This window comes from Bubalus bubalis, chromosome 12, assembly GCF_019923935.1.
Source record: "Bubalus bubalis isolate 160015118507 breed Murrah chromosome 12, NDDB_SH_1, whole genome shotgun sequence".
Classification (NCBI taxonomy): domain Eukaryota; kingdom Metazoa; phylum Chordata; class Mammalia; order Artiodactyla; family Bovidae; genus Bubalus; species Bubalus bubalis.
The window spans coordinates 27,322,851-27,339,622 of NC_059168.1; the positions used below are offsets into that span (position 1 = coordinate 27,322,851).

At 38.6% G+C, this 16,772-nt stretch overlaps 1 protein-coding gene across 2 annotated transcripts in view; it reads right to left on the minus strand.

Moving 5' to 3' along the window:
• The window catches only part of SRBD1 (S1 RNA binding domain 1), a 238,278-nt gene that overhangs the window by 30,973 nt on the left and 190,533 nt on the right, over positions 1-16,772 (minus strand). For both annotated transcript variants that reach the window (XM_025260955.2, XM_025260954.2), the window contains exons 17-18: positions 2,429-2,535; positions 677-853 (exon numbers count right to left, since the gene is read on the minus strand). In XM_025260955.2, the coding sequence (XP_025116740.1) occupies positions 677-853; positions 2,429-2,535 (284 nt within the window). The remainder of the gene's footprint in view (positions 1-676; positions 854-2,428; positions 2,536-16,772) is intronic.

Genomic DNA, 16,772 nt, shown 5'->3' on the forward strand with positions numbered 1-16,772 from the left:
CCAAGGCATGTGGAACTTCACTGACCAGGAATGGAATTTGTGGCCCTTGGAGTAGAAGCACATTGTCTTAACCACTGGACCACCAGGGACATCCCTCAACTATGCTTAGGGGAACAGCTGTCACTCTGAAGTGGTCATTGCAAAGTCTTCTTTGTAGCCTCATCTGGTGCCAGTCCTTCCACTTGTGGTGCTCGAATCACATCGGCCTTAGCTCCTTTCCCTAAGTACACCAAAGTGGTCCTGCCTCAGGCTGCTGCACACATATTGTCTGCTCTGCTTGAATGCCTTCCTTCTGATCCCTATGTGACTGGCTCCTTCATTTCATTCAAAACTTGGCTCAAATAACTTCAGTAAATAACTCATATAAAGCAGTTTATTGCTCCCTAAGATAGTGTCATATTGCTTTGCTTTAATTTTTATAACACTTATCTGAAACTGTTTTACTAGTTTATTTATTGTCTGTCTCATTTATTAAAACTTAACTCCATGAGGCCAGTGAATTTGTTCATTTGTTCACTGCTGTATTCCCAATGCCTAGTAAAGATTAAGATAGTCTACACATATTGAATGAAAGAATGAAGAAATGAACAGCTAGGATTTATGCCAGTGAGAAGGATGGGTAACAGTACAAGAGGAGGTTTATATTAGAAACGACAGTGTACACCTTAATAATCACCTGCAAAATGTTCGAATATAATCCTGGTTGACTCTGATGAAACCAGCACATTGTTGGAAAGATTTGGGACCCAGCCCTTTCACTTTCTTCAGCTGTTCTCGGTTGATGAATGGCCCATTTTTCTCACGCCATTCAATAATATTTTTGGCTCGGTTGGCATTGAGTCCAGCAATATGCCTAAAAAAATAAACAAAATGAGTAACATGGCCAATATAATTGTTCTAAGAGAACTGAAAGAAAAGATGGCATGTAAAGAAACATAAAAGCAATTGCAATTATATCTTTCATATGTCTCTAAGTTCAGTTAATCAAAGGTGGGTTATGTCAAAAAGACAAAGGGGAAACAGTTTTCCAAGAAGAGTGAAGGACAGTAGAAAGCAAAATAGTGACAAAACCAGGGGCTGTCATAAAGATGCTGGCAAACTGGTTAAGAGAGGTATAAGAAAACCACCTTTCCTACAGATTTCTACACTAGTTACATTGCTTGCATTTCTAAATCAAGTAATAATTCTGCCTATTCCCAGTTATCTTACAAAGTGATTCAGGAGCAGAAGTTAATATAGCTACAGTTGCATTGTACTATCTTATTTTTGTCAGCCTGTTCTCCTCAGTAAAGACTTAAACGGTGGAAAGGCACTTATCCATGATAAAAAATACTCTGTCATTAGGTAGTTGACTTGATGTTAATTAGAGAATCTGAATTCTATTATAGAATTCCATATATTGAATTATGGAATGTTTATTACTATGGTAGAAAGTTGCTCTTGTGTAGTTGCTAAGTTGTGTCTGACTCTTTGTGACCTCATGGACTGTGTAGGCTGCCAGGATCCTCTGTCCGAGATTTCTCAGGCAAGAATTCTAGAGTAGGTTGCTATTTCCTTGTCCAGTGGATCTTCCCAATACAGGGATTGAACTCGCCTCTTCTGCTAGGCAGGTGGGTTCTCGACCACTGAGCCATCAGGGAGGCAACACCTTAAAATGCAAGGGATTATTTTCTGCTGTTCTAATTTCAAAGCAGAAGGATCTAGATTTTTTCCCAGAGGTCCAGAATTTCCAAACTTGTATAATAAATGTAAGATTAGGAACAAAAGAAGAGCTCTTCTGTAACCCCAGGGGGAAAAAACAGCATGTAAGACATGATAATAGTATTAATATGATGAAGATTTTGATATGTAACTTGAGGAATCAAGGTAAAAATATGGTAACCATATACCGTGTTCCCTCAGAATTTATCTTTTGGTGATGGCCAGCTGTGACAGATGTAAGCAAGAGACTGAACTAGTGAAAAATATCTACCTATTTATTATGTGATGGGAAATGGCTCTTTTCCATGTTAACCTTATTTAAATTCTATTAGTGACTCAATGGAGAAGGCAATGTCACCCCACTCCAGTGCTCTTGCCTGGAGAATCACAGAGACGGGGGAGCCTGGTGGGCTGCCGTCTATGAGGTCACACAGAGTCGGACACGACTGAAGCGACTTAGCAGCAGCAGCAGCAGCAGCAGTGACTCAACAGTTATCATACGCTCTTCACTTTAGATTTTCAGTATTAAAAATTATAATATATATGAATTGTTATGATTATTTTCTTAAATGATGTCTTCCTCCCTGACTGATTAAAGCAATGTATGAACTGATCAAATTTCTATACTTGGCAGCTTCACACGTGTCCCCTTGTTCTAACTGAGTTTGGACAGTCAGTAAAGAAACTCAAGATTCTGTAATCTTCAGCCACAGACTTCCTGTCTCACCTTAACAAAACTTCAGAACAGATGTTAATATCCACTCCCACAAAACTGACACATTCTTCTACAACACTGTCCAGTGTTGCCTTGAGCAGAGTCTGAGATACATCGTGCTGAAAAGAAAGATCAAACATCAATCAAAAGTAAAGAACGTGGAATTCTTGGACTATTCCATTACTTTGCCTGTATTACAGGTAGCAGGCTAAGACACAGCAAAGTCAATTTGTTCATTTCTCTTAAACACTGTTGGCTGATGTAATTGACCTAAACTTTAGAAATCTGTGTTTCATACTCTCTACTTAAACACTTGACTTGAGTACAACAGCACCAGCATTTTTCCCTTAGCTTGCCATAAAAATTACCTCTCGAGTTTGTTAAAACACAGGTTGCTGGGCCCCACACCAAGAGTCTTTGATTCAGTAGGTCTGGGTTGGGGCCTGAGAATTTACATTCCAACAAGCTCTGCAGTAATGCTGCTGCTGGTTCTGGGAGCACACTGAGCCAATGCTGGTTACTATTATTGGCACGCTACCTTGAATTCTTATCTTCACTTGCATGTGTATTATGACCCTTTGTTCTTAAGAGAAGAGTGAACAGGAAGGAGAACATGAATATTCAGTAAGTTTGACAGTAAACCGAACTCTCATATTTCATGAAATTGAAGAGCCTATTGCTTATAAGTCTTTTTTTTTTCTCAAAAAAAAAGAAGAAAAAAAGATGTCCTTTTCATCACAGGGGACTGGAATGCAAAAGGAGGAAGTCAAGAGATACCTAGAGTAATAGGCAAGTTTGGTCTTGGAGTACAAAAAGAAGCAGGGCAAAGGCTAACAGTTTTGCCAAAAGAACACACTGGTCACAGCAAACATCCTCTTCCAACAGGATAAAAGAAGACTCTACACATGGACCATCACCAGATAGTCAATCCTGAAATCAGATTGATTATATTCTTTGCAGCCGAAGATGGAGAAGCTCTATAGAGTCAGCAAAAGCAAGATCAGGAGCTGACTGTGGCTCAGATCATGAACTCCGTATTGTAAAATTCAGACTTAAATTGAAGAAAGTACAGAAAACCACTAGACCATTCAGGTATGACCTAAATCAAATCCCTTATGGAATTGAGAAATAGAAGTGGAAGTGAGAAATAGATTCAAAGGATTAGACCTGATAGAAAGAGTGCCTGAAGAACTATGGATGGAGGTTTGTAACATTATACAGGCGGTGGTGATCAAGACCATCCCCAAGAAAAAGAAATGCAAAAAGGCAAAATGTCTGACCAGGCCTTACAAATAACTGAGAAAAGAGAAGAGAAAGGCAAAGGAGAAAAGGAAAGATAAACCCATCAGAATGCCAAGTTGCAAAGAATAGCAAGGAGAGATAAGAAAGCCTTCCTCGGTGATCAATGCAAAGAAATAGAGGAAAACAATAGAATGGGAAAGACTAGAGATTTCTTCAAGAAAATGAGAGATACCATGGGAACATTTCATGCAAAGACAGGTACGATAAAGGACAGAAACGGTATGGACCTAATAGAAGCAGAAGATATTAAGAAAAGGTGGCAAGAATATATAGAAAAACTATACAAAAAAGATCTTTATGACCCAGATAGCCACAATAGTGTGATCACTCCCCCAGAGCCAGACATCCTGGAGTGTGAAATCAAGTGGGCCTGAGGAAGCCTCACTATGAACAAAGCTAGTGGGGTGATGGAATTCCAGTTGAGCTATTTCAAATCCTAAAAGATGATGCTGTGAAAGTGCTGCACTCAATATGTCAGCAAATTTGGAAAGTTCAGCAGTGGCCACAGGACTGGAAAAGGTCAGTTTTCATTCCAATCCCAAAGAAAGGCAATGCCAAAAAATGTTCAAACTACCTCACAACTGCACTCATCTCACATGCTAGCAAAGTGATGCTCAAAATCCTCCAAGTCAGGCTTCAATAGTATGTGAACTGGGAACTTCCAGATGTTCAAGCTGGATCCAGAAAAGGCAGAGGAACCAGAGATCAAATTGCCGACATCCGCTGGATCACTGAAAAAGCAAGAGAGTTCCAGAAAAACATCTATTTCTGCTTTATTGACTATGCCAAAGCCTCTGACTGTATGGATCACAATAAACTGTGGAAAATTCTGAAAGAGATGGGAATACCAGACCACCTGACCTGCCTCTTGAGGTCAGGAAGCAACAGTTGGAACTGGACACGGAAAAACAGACTGGTTCCAAATAGGAAAAGGAGTACGTCAAGGCTGTAAAGTGTCACCCTGCTTATTTAACTTATATGCAGAGTACATCATGAGAAACGCCGGGCTGGAAGAAGCACAAGCTGGAATCAAGATTGCCAGGAGAAATATCAATAACCTCAGATATGCAGATGACACCACCCTTATGGCAGAAAAGTGAAGAGGAACTCAAAAGCCTCTTGATGAAAGTGAAAGAGGAGAGTGAAAAAGTTGGCTTAAAGCTCAACATTCAGAAAACGAAGATCATGGCATCTGGTCCCATCACTTCATGGGAAGTGGATGGGGAAACAGTGGAAACAGTGTCAGACTGTATTTTTCTGGGCTCCAAAATCACTGCAGATGGTGATTGCAGCCATGAAATTAAAAGACGCTTACTCTTTGGAAGGAAAGTTATGACCAACCTAGATAGCATATTCAAAAGCAGAGACATTACTTTGCCAACAAAGGTCCGTCTAGTCAAGGCTATGGTTTTTCCTGTGGTCATGTATGGATGTGAGAGTTGGACTGTGAAGAAAGCTGAGCACCAAAGAATTGATGCTTTTGAACTGTGGTGTTGGAGAAGACTCTTGAGAGTCCCTTGGACTGCAAGGAGATCCAAACAGTCCATTCTGAAGAAGATCAGCCCTGGGTGTTCTTTGGAAGGAATAATGCTAAAGCTGAAACTCCAGTACTTTGGCCACCTCATGCGAAGAGTCGACTCATTGGAAAAGACTCTGATGCTGGGAGGGATTGGGGGCAGGAGGAGAAGGGGACGACAGAGGGATGAGATGGCTGGATGGCATCACTGACTCAATGGATGTGAGTCTGAGTGAACTCCGGCAGTTTGTGATGGACAGGGAGGCCTGGCGTGCTGCGATTCATGAGGTCGCAAAGAATCGGACATGACTGGGAGACTGAACTGAACTGAACTGACTGAACTTCAAATTTAGAAAAAAATAAAAAACCCTGCAGGAGTAGTATAAAGGATCTCCTCATAGCCTCTTTTCAAACAAATACTTCAGTGTGCATTTCCAAATAATAAGGACACTGTATTATATACCACTGTATTAATATGATAAATAAAATCAGGTAAGTCATCAGCAACATAATATTATCTAATGGGCCTCCCTGGTGGCTCAGTAGTAAAGAATCCACCTGCAACGCAAGAGACTTGGGTTCTATCTCTGGGTCAGGAAGATCCCCTGGAGAAGCAAATGGCAACCCAGTACAGTATTCTTGCCTGGAAAATCCCATGGACAGAAGAGCCTGGCAGGCCACAGTCTATGGGGTCACAAAGAGTTGGACACGACTTAGTGACTAAACAACAATACTATCTAATGCATAGGCCAAACTCAAATTTCATCAAATGTCCCAATTCTACTTAACAGCATTTTCTTCCCAATCCAGAATTGAATCCAGGGCCACACACTGCATTTGAGTTGTCTTATAATTTTATACTCTGTGCTAGGCAGCTTTCAAGATGGTTCCCAGTGATCGCCAACTCCTCGTATTCTTGCACTTGTGTATCCTATCTCTTTGAGTATAGAATTCACTGATGATTCTTGCCTGTATCAATGGACATGTTCGTTCAGTCATGTCCAACTCTTTGCGACCCCATGGACTACAGCCTACCAGGCTCCTCTGTCTATGGGATTTTCCAGGCAAGAATACTGGAATGGGTTGCCATTTCCCTCTCCAGGGGATCTTCCCAATCCAGGGATTGAACCCAGGTCTCCTGCACTGCAGGCAGACTCTACCATCTGAGCCACCAGGGAAGCCCAAGATTATTTACACTCCCAATTACCTCTTTCTGTGAAAAAGTATTTATCTTGACTCAATCAAAATTTAAAAGAATAGACTCAATAGTATACCACATAGGTTCACCGTCTTCATGTGTTCTGGACTGGAACAAATTTATGAACATCTTATACTACCCATGAAATCTTTCTGAATGTTTTTATTTGAGGGTTAAAAACCCTTGTATTTAAATATAAATAAAAAACAGTGTTTAATTTTATCATAAGCAGTAAGGATAAGTATTATATTGAGGAGCTATTATTTTGAATTATGTTTTACTGTATAGAGTGACATATACATATATGCAAACAGATGTGTGATGAGTATCTTGATCATGGTATAAAATATATTTCCTACTGTGTATCATGATCAAAAGGTATAAAAATAATGGGCTAAGCCAATATCACCAGTCTCATTCCACTTATCCAGTTACAGGAAATAAAATGTGAGGGTATATCTTCTGAGGCTTTCAGGAAGAGACATCCCTCTCAAATATAGACCCATGTCTTTTCTTCTTTTCAGTCAAGTATGCCTCCTGCAGCTGGAGTAAGCATTATCTTATGTCACCAGGACCGGCTTGAGGATCAAGCTGTCTCCCTGAGTATGGCAGGTAACACATCTGCAAAGACTCTGGATCTTCCTGAAATCCTGTATTAACCAGTTCTGGATTTCCTGCCCACTCTGCCCCCGTCCCAACACACACAATGACCTCCCAGCAATGACATTTCCTTATTGTTTAATAAAAGAATAATAAATTTCCTTATTGTTCAAGTCACTTGGAGTTGGGATCTCTGATGTTTTTCTAGTTGAAGCAGTCATTTTATTTAGGGGCTTGAAGTCTAGTGGCAAGACTAAACCAACAAAAACAACTAACAATAACCATACTACCAAAGTCCTTGAGATTTTACTGTCAGGCACTGTTACAAGGCTTTTATAATACTATCTAATTTAATCCTCACAACAATTGTAAGACATTTGTGCATGATTTCACAGAATTTATTCTAAGGAAATAGCAAGACTATTGTTCAAAGGTATGTACGTATGTGTGTGTACAACCTAAAAATTCACCCAGAAGGTACTGATACAAATAAATGATGAAATAACCACAACATGAATTATTATGAAGTCATTACAAAGCATAAGGCAGAACAGCTATTTTTAAAAAAAGTCCTTTAAAAAAATTTTACAAAGCTAATGCTCTTAAAAAAAAAAAAAAAAGGGTATGTCCAAGATAACAACATACTAGGTTAAAATACTTTTTAAATCCCTCTAGCAGTTAGACTCATGTAATAAAAATTTTTGCTGTCATCTATAATCCTGGATTTTGCCTACATTCTTCCCCAACTATTTGCTTACAAAAGTACTAAAGAGTTAATAGTATTTTCTAAAAGTAAAAATCATATATGATTAGGGGAGGGAATACTGAACAGAGTTCCACATTGTCCTCATAATAGTGTCTTTGACATTAAATCAGAGGCATTGATATCTGTCATTCTAAAAACATTTTCTAAGCAACTACTATGTACCAGACACTGTGTTAGCTGTGCTCAGTATTGAAAGTATAGTAAAACCCATATGAATTTCAAGTCTTCAAGAAGCTCAGTTTATATCTGCTGAAAGCTGGGCTGTGACATACCACTCTACTGGTAGCCATGAGTATTAGAGGCAAGAGGATCCCAGGACTGATTGTGCTAATCGTCAAGGACTTGATGCCAGGAAAGATGAATTGTTTTATTTTTTTTTTAAGTTACCTTATTCTGAATTCCAGGGCAAGTTATTTCAATTTTATAAACAGACTGTTTCAAATTCAAAGAAATATTGTTTGGGCCATTAGAGTTTTACCTAAAATTTACAGGATTTTTAAAAAGGAATATAAGCAGTCATTTATACTCGTCAGCTTTTTTTGAAGTCAGAATCCACATTGTTATTATTGCTCTACCACAAACTTCTAAAGAATTGCTGATCTAAACTGCTCTTTTTTTAAAAAAATTTGGTCCTAAGCACTAAAATTATCTCACAATTATTTTAAAAAATCCTCTCAGATGGAACACTGTAGACTACAGCAACAAAATTTCACTTTGCATATTCCATATACACTTTAGGTTTATTCCCAAGTGGTTTTCTGATGCAACATTCTTGAGTATTTTATTTAGCAATTATCATTCACTCATGTCCCTTCTTGTTTCTTATTATTGTCAAAATGCAAAATGCACTTAGAAACTAAAAATGTAAAAACCTTTACGGGAAAAGTCTAGCCAATTTCTAATAAGGCAAGTTCATTTCCTCATCTTACATCTACTTTTCTTTGGTTGACATGTGACAGTTTAAAAGTCATCCAGAAATGTGTGGGTTGAGTGACCCATAAAAGACAGAACTGACAGAAGAATGGAAAACATTTGAGAAAACAGAAAATGTGTATTTAACAGTAGTTCCTCCTACAATTCTTCAAATCTAGTATACAAGAGGTCTTTATATACTTCCTTTAAAGACTAAGACAATGTTCAGCACCATAGAAATACTGTATGTAACACTGTTTTACTAAAAGTAAAAATCAGATACATTTAAGGGAGGGAATACTGAACAAAGTTCCATATTTTCCTCATAGTATCTTTTTAAAACCTTATGTGTTCTCTACTGGATCATACATATTTACATGTAACAGACAAATACTCTTGAAAAGTCTTGAAAAAGACTAAAAATATTTCTTCATAAGCAGATTCTTTTGAAAACAGATACTAACACTAGCAGAACATCTTTGTTTTTTTAAATGAATAAACCATAGGTACAATGAACAACTCACTGTGCCTATGGGGCTCTGGGATTAAGATGGCAAAAGGCATTTCAGCACTGGAGGTACTTTTCTAAAAGATCTGGAAACAAATTAAAGTACAGCCAGTGGTTGTAATGGGAAAAAACAGCCTAGAAAGACTTTCTCTATGTAAATCTTCGTCCTCTCATAAAGCACATGAAGAGTATGCTGGAGACTCCTTTACTGCTAACTCAGTATTTAGGTACCCAATTTGCATTAACTTATACCACTCAATTTAAATCAGTTTATTCGAGTTAACTTGACAGAAAGATCGCTAGGACAATGACCGTCTTCTCTGTTCTGCAGAAGACAAATGGAAACTAATTTTTAAACACATCAACCTTGCACTCTGACTCTAGGGCTACAGTAGCTCCACCCCTAAGGTCTGGATCTTCTAGGTCTCAAGGGAGTCCCCACACTTGTTCAGGGAGGTCTCCCCACTTCTGGACAACCAGAATTTCTGTTTCCAGGACACTGCATAATCTCTGAAATCTCCATTCAGCACAAAACTCCAGTACTTTTTATATGCTGGTCTTAAGGAGTCTTGGCCTAAATATGTGCACCTTAGTATCTGGTCAAAGACATTTTTGAGAAAAACAAACAAGACTACTACTTTTAGTTGTAACAGAGTAATTGGTACCAGAGTACTTTCCCCACCATGAACAACTATAAAACTGGCTAAATACTTGGCTACATATACCCAGGGCACCAGGACAAGACTCTACAGACCAAGCAAAAAAAAACAGCTGTCTGGGAGTTTGAGGCTATACCGAGATTTCTGTGACTGCAGAGCAGGGAGACATAGGAAGTCCTGCCTGTCACAGTAGGGAGACCTCACTGATCATCCAGGTATTTTGCTGATACCTCTGAATGGTCAAGGCCTTACAAATGGGACTATTCTAGTCCTAGAGTAAAGGTTACTCTACATCCATTTTAACAAACTTTATAATACTCCTTTTCAGACTCATTCATTCTACCAAACATTTAAGGAAGAAATTGTACCAGTTCTCTACAATCTCTCCCAGAAGATAAAAATAGTTTTATTCATAAATGCCAAAACTTAGAAGCAACCAAGATGTTCTTCAGCAAGTGGATGAAGAAATAATCATGGTACAATCAGACAATGAAGTATTACTCAATACTGAAAATAAATGTGCTATTAAGCCATAGAAAGACAGGGAGGAAACTTAAATACATATTATTACATGAAAAGAAGTCAATTTAAAAGGGCTGCACACTGTTTGATTCCAACTCTATCACATTCTGGAAAAAGCAAAACTATAGAGACAATAAAAAAGATTAGTGGTTGCCTGGGGTCAGAGAGGAGGAAGCAGTCAGCACAGTTGAGAGTACCTTCAGCGTACTGAAACTATTCTGCATGATACTACAATGGGATACATGTCGTCACGCGTGCATGCTCAGTTACCTGGTTGTGAATGACTCTTTGCGACCCCACAGACTGTAGCCCACCAGGCTCCTCTGTCCATGGGATTTCCTAGGCAAGAGTACTGGAATAGGGGGTCATATCCTCCTCCAGGGGATCTTTCTGACCCAGGGACTGAACCCACATCTCCTGTGTCTCCTGCATTGGCAGGCGCATTCTTTACCACTGTGCCACCTGGGAAGCTTGGTGGCTTCCCCAATATATAATGAACATGTCATTATATATTTGTCAAAATCCATAGAATATACAACATATTTAGAGTAATTAGCCTTAATATAAACTAGCGGCTTCCCTGATGGCTCACTTGGTAAAGAATCTGCCTGTAATGCAGGAGATCCCAGTTCGATTCTTGGGTTGGGAAGATCCTCTAGAGAAGGTGATAGGCTATGCACTCTAATATTCTTGGGCTTCCCTTGGGGCTCAGCTGATAAAGAATCTGCCTACAATGCGGGAGACCTGGGTTCAATCCCTGGGTTAGGAAGATCCCCTGGAATAGGGAAAGGCTGCCCACTCCAGTATTCTGGCCTGGAGAATTCCATGGACTGTACAGTCCGTGGGGTCACAAAGAGTCAGACACAGCTGAGCGACTTTCACTTTAATATAAACTATGAACTTTGGGTAAAATGATGTGTCGGTATATTCACTAAATGTAACATGTATCACCCTGGTGTGGAATGTTGATAGCGGAGCCAGTGGAGGGGGCAATTGTGCATACATAGGAGCAAGGGGTAATGGAAACTGTCTTTCCACTCAATTCTGTTAAAAAGACATAATAACCTTTATAAGATTCAATCTGATCTGATAATAAATTTACTGATTGCTAGAATAAAATTCTAGACTAGAGATCTCTTCAAGAAAATTAGAGATACCAAGAGAACATTTCATGCAAAGATGAGCACAATAAAGGACAGAAATGGTATGGACCTAACAGAAGCAGAAGATATTAAGAAGAAGTGGCAAGAATACACAGAAGAACTATACAAAAAATATCTTCATGACCCAGATAATCACAATGGTATGATTACTCACCTAGAGCCAGACATCCTGGAATGAGAAGTCAAGTGGGTCTTAGGAAGCATCACTATGAACAAAGCTAGTGGAGGAGATGGAATTCCAGTTGAGCTATTTCAAATCCTAAAAGATGATGCTGTAAAAGTGCTGCACTCAATATGCCAGCATATTTGGAAAACTCAGCAGTGGCCACAGGACTGGAAAGGTCAGTTTTCATTTCAATCCCAAAGAAAGGCAATGCCAAAGAATGCTCAAACTACCTCACGATTGCACTCATCTCACAAGCTAGCAAAGTAATGCTCAAAATTCTCCAAGCCAGACTTCAACAGTACATGAATCATGAACTTCCAGATGTTCAAGCTGGATTTAGAAATGGCAGAGGAACCAGAGATCACACTGCCAACATCCACTGGATCGTCAAATAAGTAAGAGAGTTCCAGAAAAACATCTATTTCTGCTTTATTAACTATGCCAAAGCCTTTGACTGTGTGGATCACAACAAACTGTGGAAAATTCTTCAAGAGATGGGAATACCAGACCACCTGACCTGCCTCTTGAGAAATCTGTATGCAGGTCAGGAAGCAACAGTTGGAACTGGACATGGAACAACAGACTGGTTCCAAATAGGAAAAGGAGTACGTCAGGGCTGTATATTGTCACCCTGCTTATTTAACTTATATGCAGAGTACATCATGAGAAACGCCGGGCTGGAAGAAGCACAAGCTGGAATCAAGATTGCCAGGAGAAATATCAATAACCTCAGATATGCAGATGACACCACCCTTATGGCAGAAAGTGAAGAGGAACTCAAAAGCCTCTTGATGAAAGTGAAAGAGGAGAGTGAAAAAGTTGGCTTAAAGCTCAACATTCAGAAAACTAAGATCATGGCATCCGGTCCCATCACTTCATGGCAAATAGATGGGGAAACAGTGGAAACAATGGCTGACTTTATTTTTTGGGGTTGTAAAAATGACTGCAGATGGTGACAGCAGCCATGAAATTAAAGGACGCTTGCTCTTTGGAAGAAAAGTTATGACCAACCTAGACTGTATATTAAAAAGCAGAGACATTTCTTTGTCAACAAAGGTCCATCAGTCAAAGCTATAGTTTTTCCAGTAGTCATGTATGGATATGAGAGTTGGACTATAAAGAAAGCTGAGCACTGAAGAATTGATGCTTTTGAACTGTGGTGTTGGAGAAGACTCTTGAGAGTCCCTTGGACTACAAGAAGATCCAACCAGTCCATGTTAAAGGAATCAGCCCTGAATATTCACTGGAAGGACTGATTTGCTAAAGCTGAAACTCCAATATTTTTGCCAGCTGATGTGAAGAACTGACTCATTTGAAAAGACCCTGATGCTCGGAAAGACTGAAGGTGGGAAAAGAAGGAGATGACAGAGGATGAGATGGTTGGATGGCATCACCAACTCAATGGACATGAGTCTGAGTAAACTCCAGGAGTTTGTGATGGACAGGGCAGCCTGGCATGCTGCAGTTCATGGGGTCGCAAAGAGTTGGACATGACTGAGTGACTGAACAGAACTGAGAATAAAATTCAATACTCTTTAAAAGAAGACAACAAAATCTGCAGCTCCAAAAACATAATATCCACGATGTCTACCATACAAAAAAAAATAACTGGACACAGAAAGAAGCAGAGAAATATGACCCATATCAGAGTGAAAGTGTAGAACAGTCAGTCAATAGAAACCAATTCAGAATAACCCAGATGTTGAATATAGCAGATAAGAACTTTAAAGTAGCTAAAACTTAAAGGAAAACATGATCATAAATGGACTGATGGGAAACAGCAGCAGAGAAATGGAAGCTGTAATAAATAACTAAATAGAAATTCCAGATCCGACAATACAGTACCTGAAATGAAAAATTTACTGGAAAGGTTTAACAGCAGCTTAGAGATGAGTAGAAGAAAGGGTCAGTGGTCATGAAAGTGTATTAACTGATCAGTTGTGTCTGACTCTTTGAGACCCCATGGACTGTAGCTCACCAGGCTCCCCTGTCCATGGAATTCTCCAGCCAAGAATAATGGAGTGGGGTGCCATTCCCTTTTCCAGGGGACCTTCTCATCCCAGGGATCGAACCCAGGTCTCCTGCATTGTAGGCAGATTCTTCACCAACTGAGCCACCAGGCAATCAATAATAGAAATTATCCTTTCTGAAGAACAGAGATAAAATAGAGAGGGAGGAAAAAGCAGAGCCTTAGTGACCTGTGAGACAATATCAAATATCTAAATATGTGTATACAGAGAAAAAGAGCAAACAGGGATGATAAATATTTGAAAAAGTAGTGGCTAAAAATTCCTCAATATTTTCAAAATCATAATGTATACATCCAAGAAGCTCAGTGAACTCACTACCAACAGACCCAGACTACAGAAAATGTTAAAAGAGATTCTTCAGGCTAGAAAACACACATACACATGAGTATATGTGTATTCTAATTTACTTAAAAGACATATGACCATTTAAAGCAAAAATTATAGCACTGTACTTTGGGGTTTATATATATGAAAACAATCACACAAATAACAGTAGAAAGCTGGTATCATATTAACTCTAAATAGATTGTGAAAAGGTGAGACTATAAATTGCAATCCCTAGGGTAACCATTAAGTAAAAAATGCAAGAAAGTCCAGGTGAAAAGTCCATAAAAGAATTAAAATGGAAAATTAAAAATTATTTGATTTTCTGCCAAAGTAAGGCAGAAAAGAAAAAACAGGATAGAAAAACAGATGGGGCAAATAGAAGAAACAGCAAAATTGTAGACCTTAATTCAACTCTATTAATACTTTCATTAAATGTTTATAAGGTAAATGCTTCAATTAAAAGGCAAAGATTATTACTCCAGATATAGCTATATATTGTCCCAAAGAGGCAGAGTAAATATAAACAAATATGTTGGAATTAAAAGAATGGGAAAAAAATAGCATGCAAACACTAAGACTGCAAAGACTAAAGTAGCTATATTAACAGCAGACAAAAAAAGATTTCAATGAAAAGAGAATTAACAGAGAAAATATGTATTACCTAACTACAAAGCTTCAAAACATTTGCAGCAATTCAACTAATAAACATTTATCTAAGGGAAACTTTTACAATATGCCTTCCCTCAAACCTTGTACACAAATATCTACAACATTTTTATTCACTAATAGTCAAAAATGAGAAATAGTCTAGGTGGCCATCAATAGGAGAAATAATTTTTAAAATGCATAATTTCATATAATGGATTACCATTCTGCAACAAAAAAAGAACAAACTGCTGATACATACAAAAACATTGATGAACTGAAAAAACTTGGATGCAATGAAATATGAATTATATTATATGTCATTTATGTAAAATTTCAGAACAGACAAAACTAATGTGTGGTAGAAAAAAACAAGAACAGTGCTCTGTGTGTGGGAAGGGGCAGGAGTGAACTTTCTGGAATGACTGAAACATTCTACATCTTCATAGATGTGAGTTATGCATTTGTCAAAACTCATTGCAGTGTATCACTCTGCCCTTTTCTGTATGTAAATGATACCTTAAAAAAAAAACTATAAATAAACAAAAACCCCATCTAAGTTTCTGAAACTGTTAGGCCAGATGATCATTTTAGGAGGGATCACTGATGCCCTTCATTACATATCTCTCTCAGGATTTATAACTCTAGGGCAGCTATCCAGGGTTTTTGGTTTTTGGAATCTGATAATAGATATCCTCCCCAGATGGCTCACCTTTTAAACCCAAAAGGTAAGTCTTTTCCATATACAGTAATTTTCAAAGTCAGAATCATTCTCAGCATCACTTTGGTAGATCACATGGAAACTTAATGAAAAAAAGTATGTGGTTAAATGGCACAAGTGTGCTAATTTGCTTCTTGTTTGGTTCTCCTTCCATAATTATCAACATAAGATACTGATCCTGCCTTAAGAAGTTTCCCATGATGATTAAAATTTAAACAAAATGTATACTTCTTTATGAATCATGAAGCTAAAAAATAAGTCTTTTCATAATCATAATTGTCCAGTGTTTAAATTTTAATCTAGCCAGGCTTTCATTCTGTCTTTAAGTAGGTGCTCCTATGTCCCCTAGTGGATACAGGTCGATACGGTGTAAGAAAGCCAAGGAATACTGGCTAAGTAAAGGTCCATAAATCCTAAATGTCTGCCTTGCCCACAGACTTTTCCAAACCAGTGCCTCACACCATCTAATTTGCTGTAAACAAAGGAAAACATTAACACATCTAACTTAGGCCACACCTATCTGTTCCATGTGTGGTCACGTCTAGGGCCTGGGCTAGCACATACTCCTGGCTTATGACATATGCAAGAACAAATGCATACCAATTAGCTAGACATTTTGACCTAACATAATACAAAGGATTCAACATTTCCACTATAAATCTCTATTTTTAGAAATTTATAGCTTAGTCATAAATGTGAACTTTAGAAAAATTTAGGGTGCAAAGATTAGCCACAAGAGGGAAATTTCCCTTCTAATAAATTAAAACACGGTGTGTAGAAAGTCTGATCTGAAACTATTGTGTATGTGGTGCATATACGAGAGAGGGCGAGAAATCCTTGTGCACAGAACTTTTGACAGCCTGGTGTTTAAACTAGGGGTGAGGTACAGGGGTTAGGGTTAAAAGGAGGTATTACTGCAAAGTAATAAAAAAGGTTTTTTTCCTCCTCAAATGGTAGAAACTAGGTTCCTTATGGATATTTCCAGTAGTAAGTTCTAAAGATATATTTTCTTTCCCCCAATACACATACATATATGTGGCCACACATGCAGCTAGACACAAATTGGCTTCCAGTCCATTAATATTACAGACAGTAAATTTTCCCCAATTACACCTGAGGCTGACACCACAAGCACAGGATCCACATTAATGGGTTTCCATGGGGGCTGAATATTACTATGTCAGGTAAGGCTCCCTTTCGTGTGCAAGGCTGCTGCCGCTACACGACTATGACAGCAGCAGGCTCCGGAGGTCAACGGAAAGTGAGGTGGTTACTCCATACCTTGCCTCCTGCACCGGTGGGAGAGAAGACAGGGATCCGA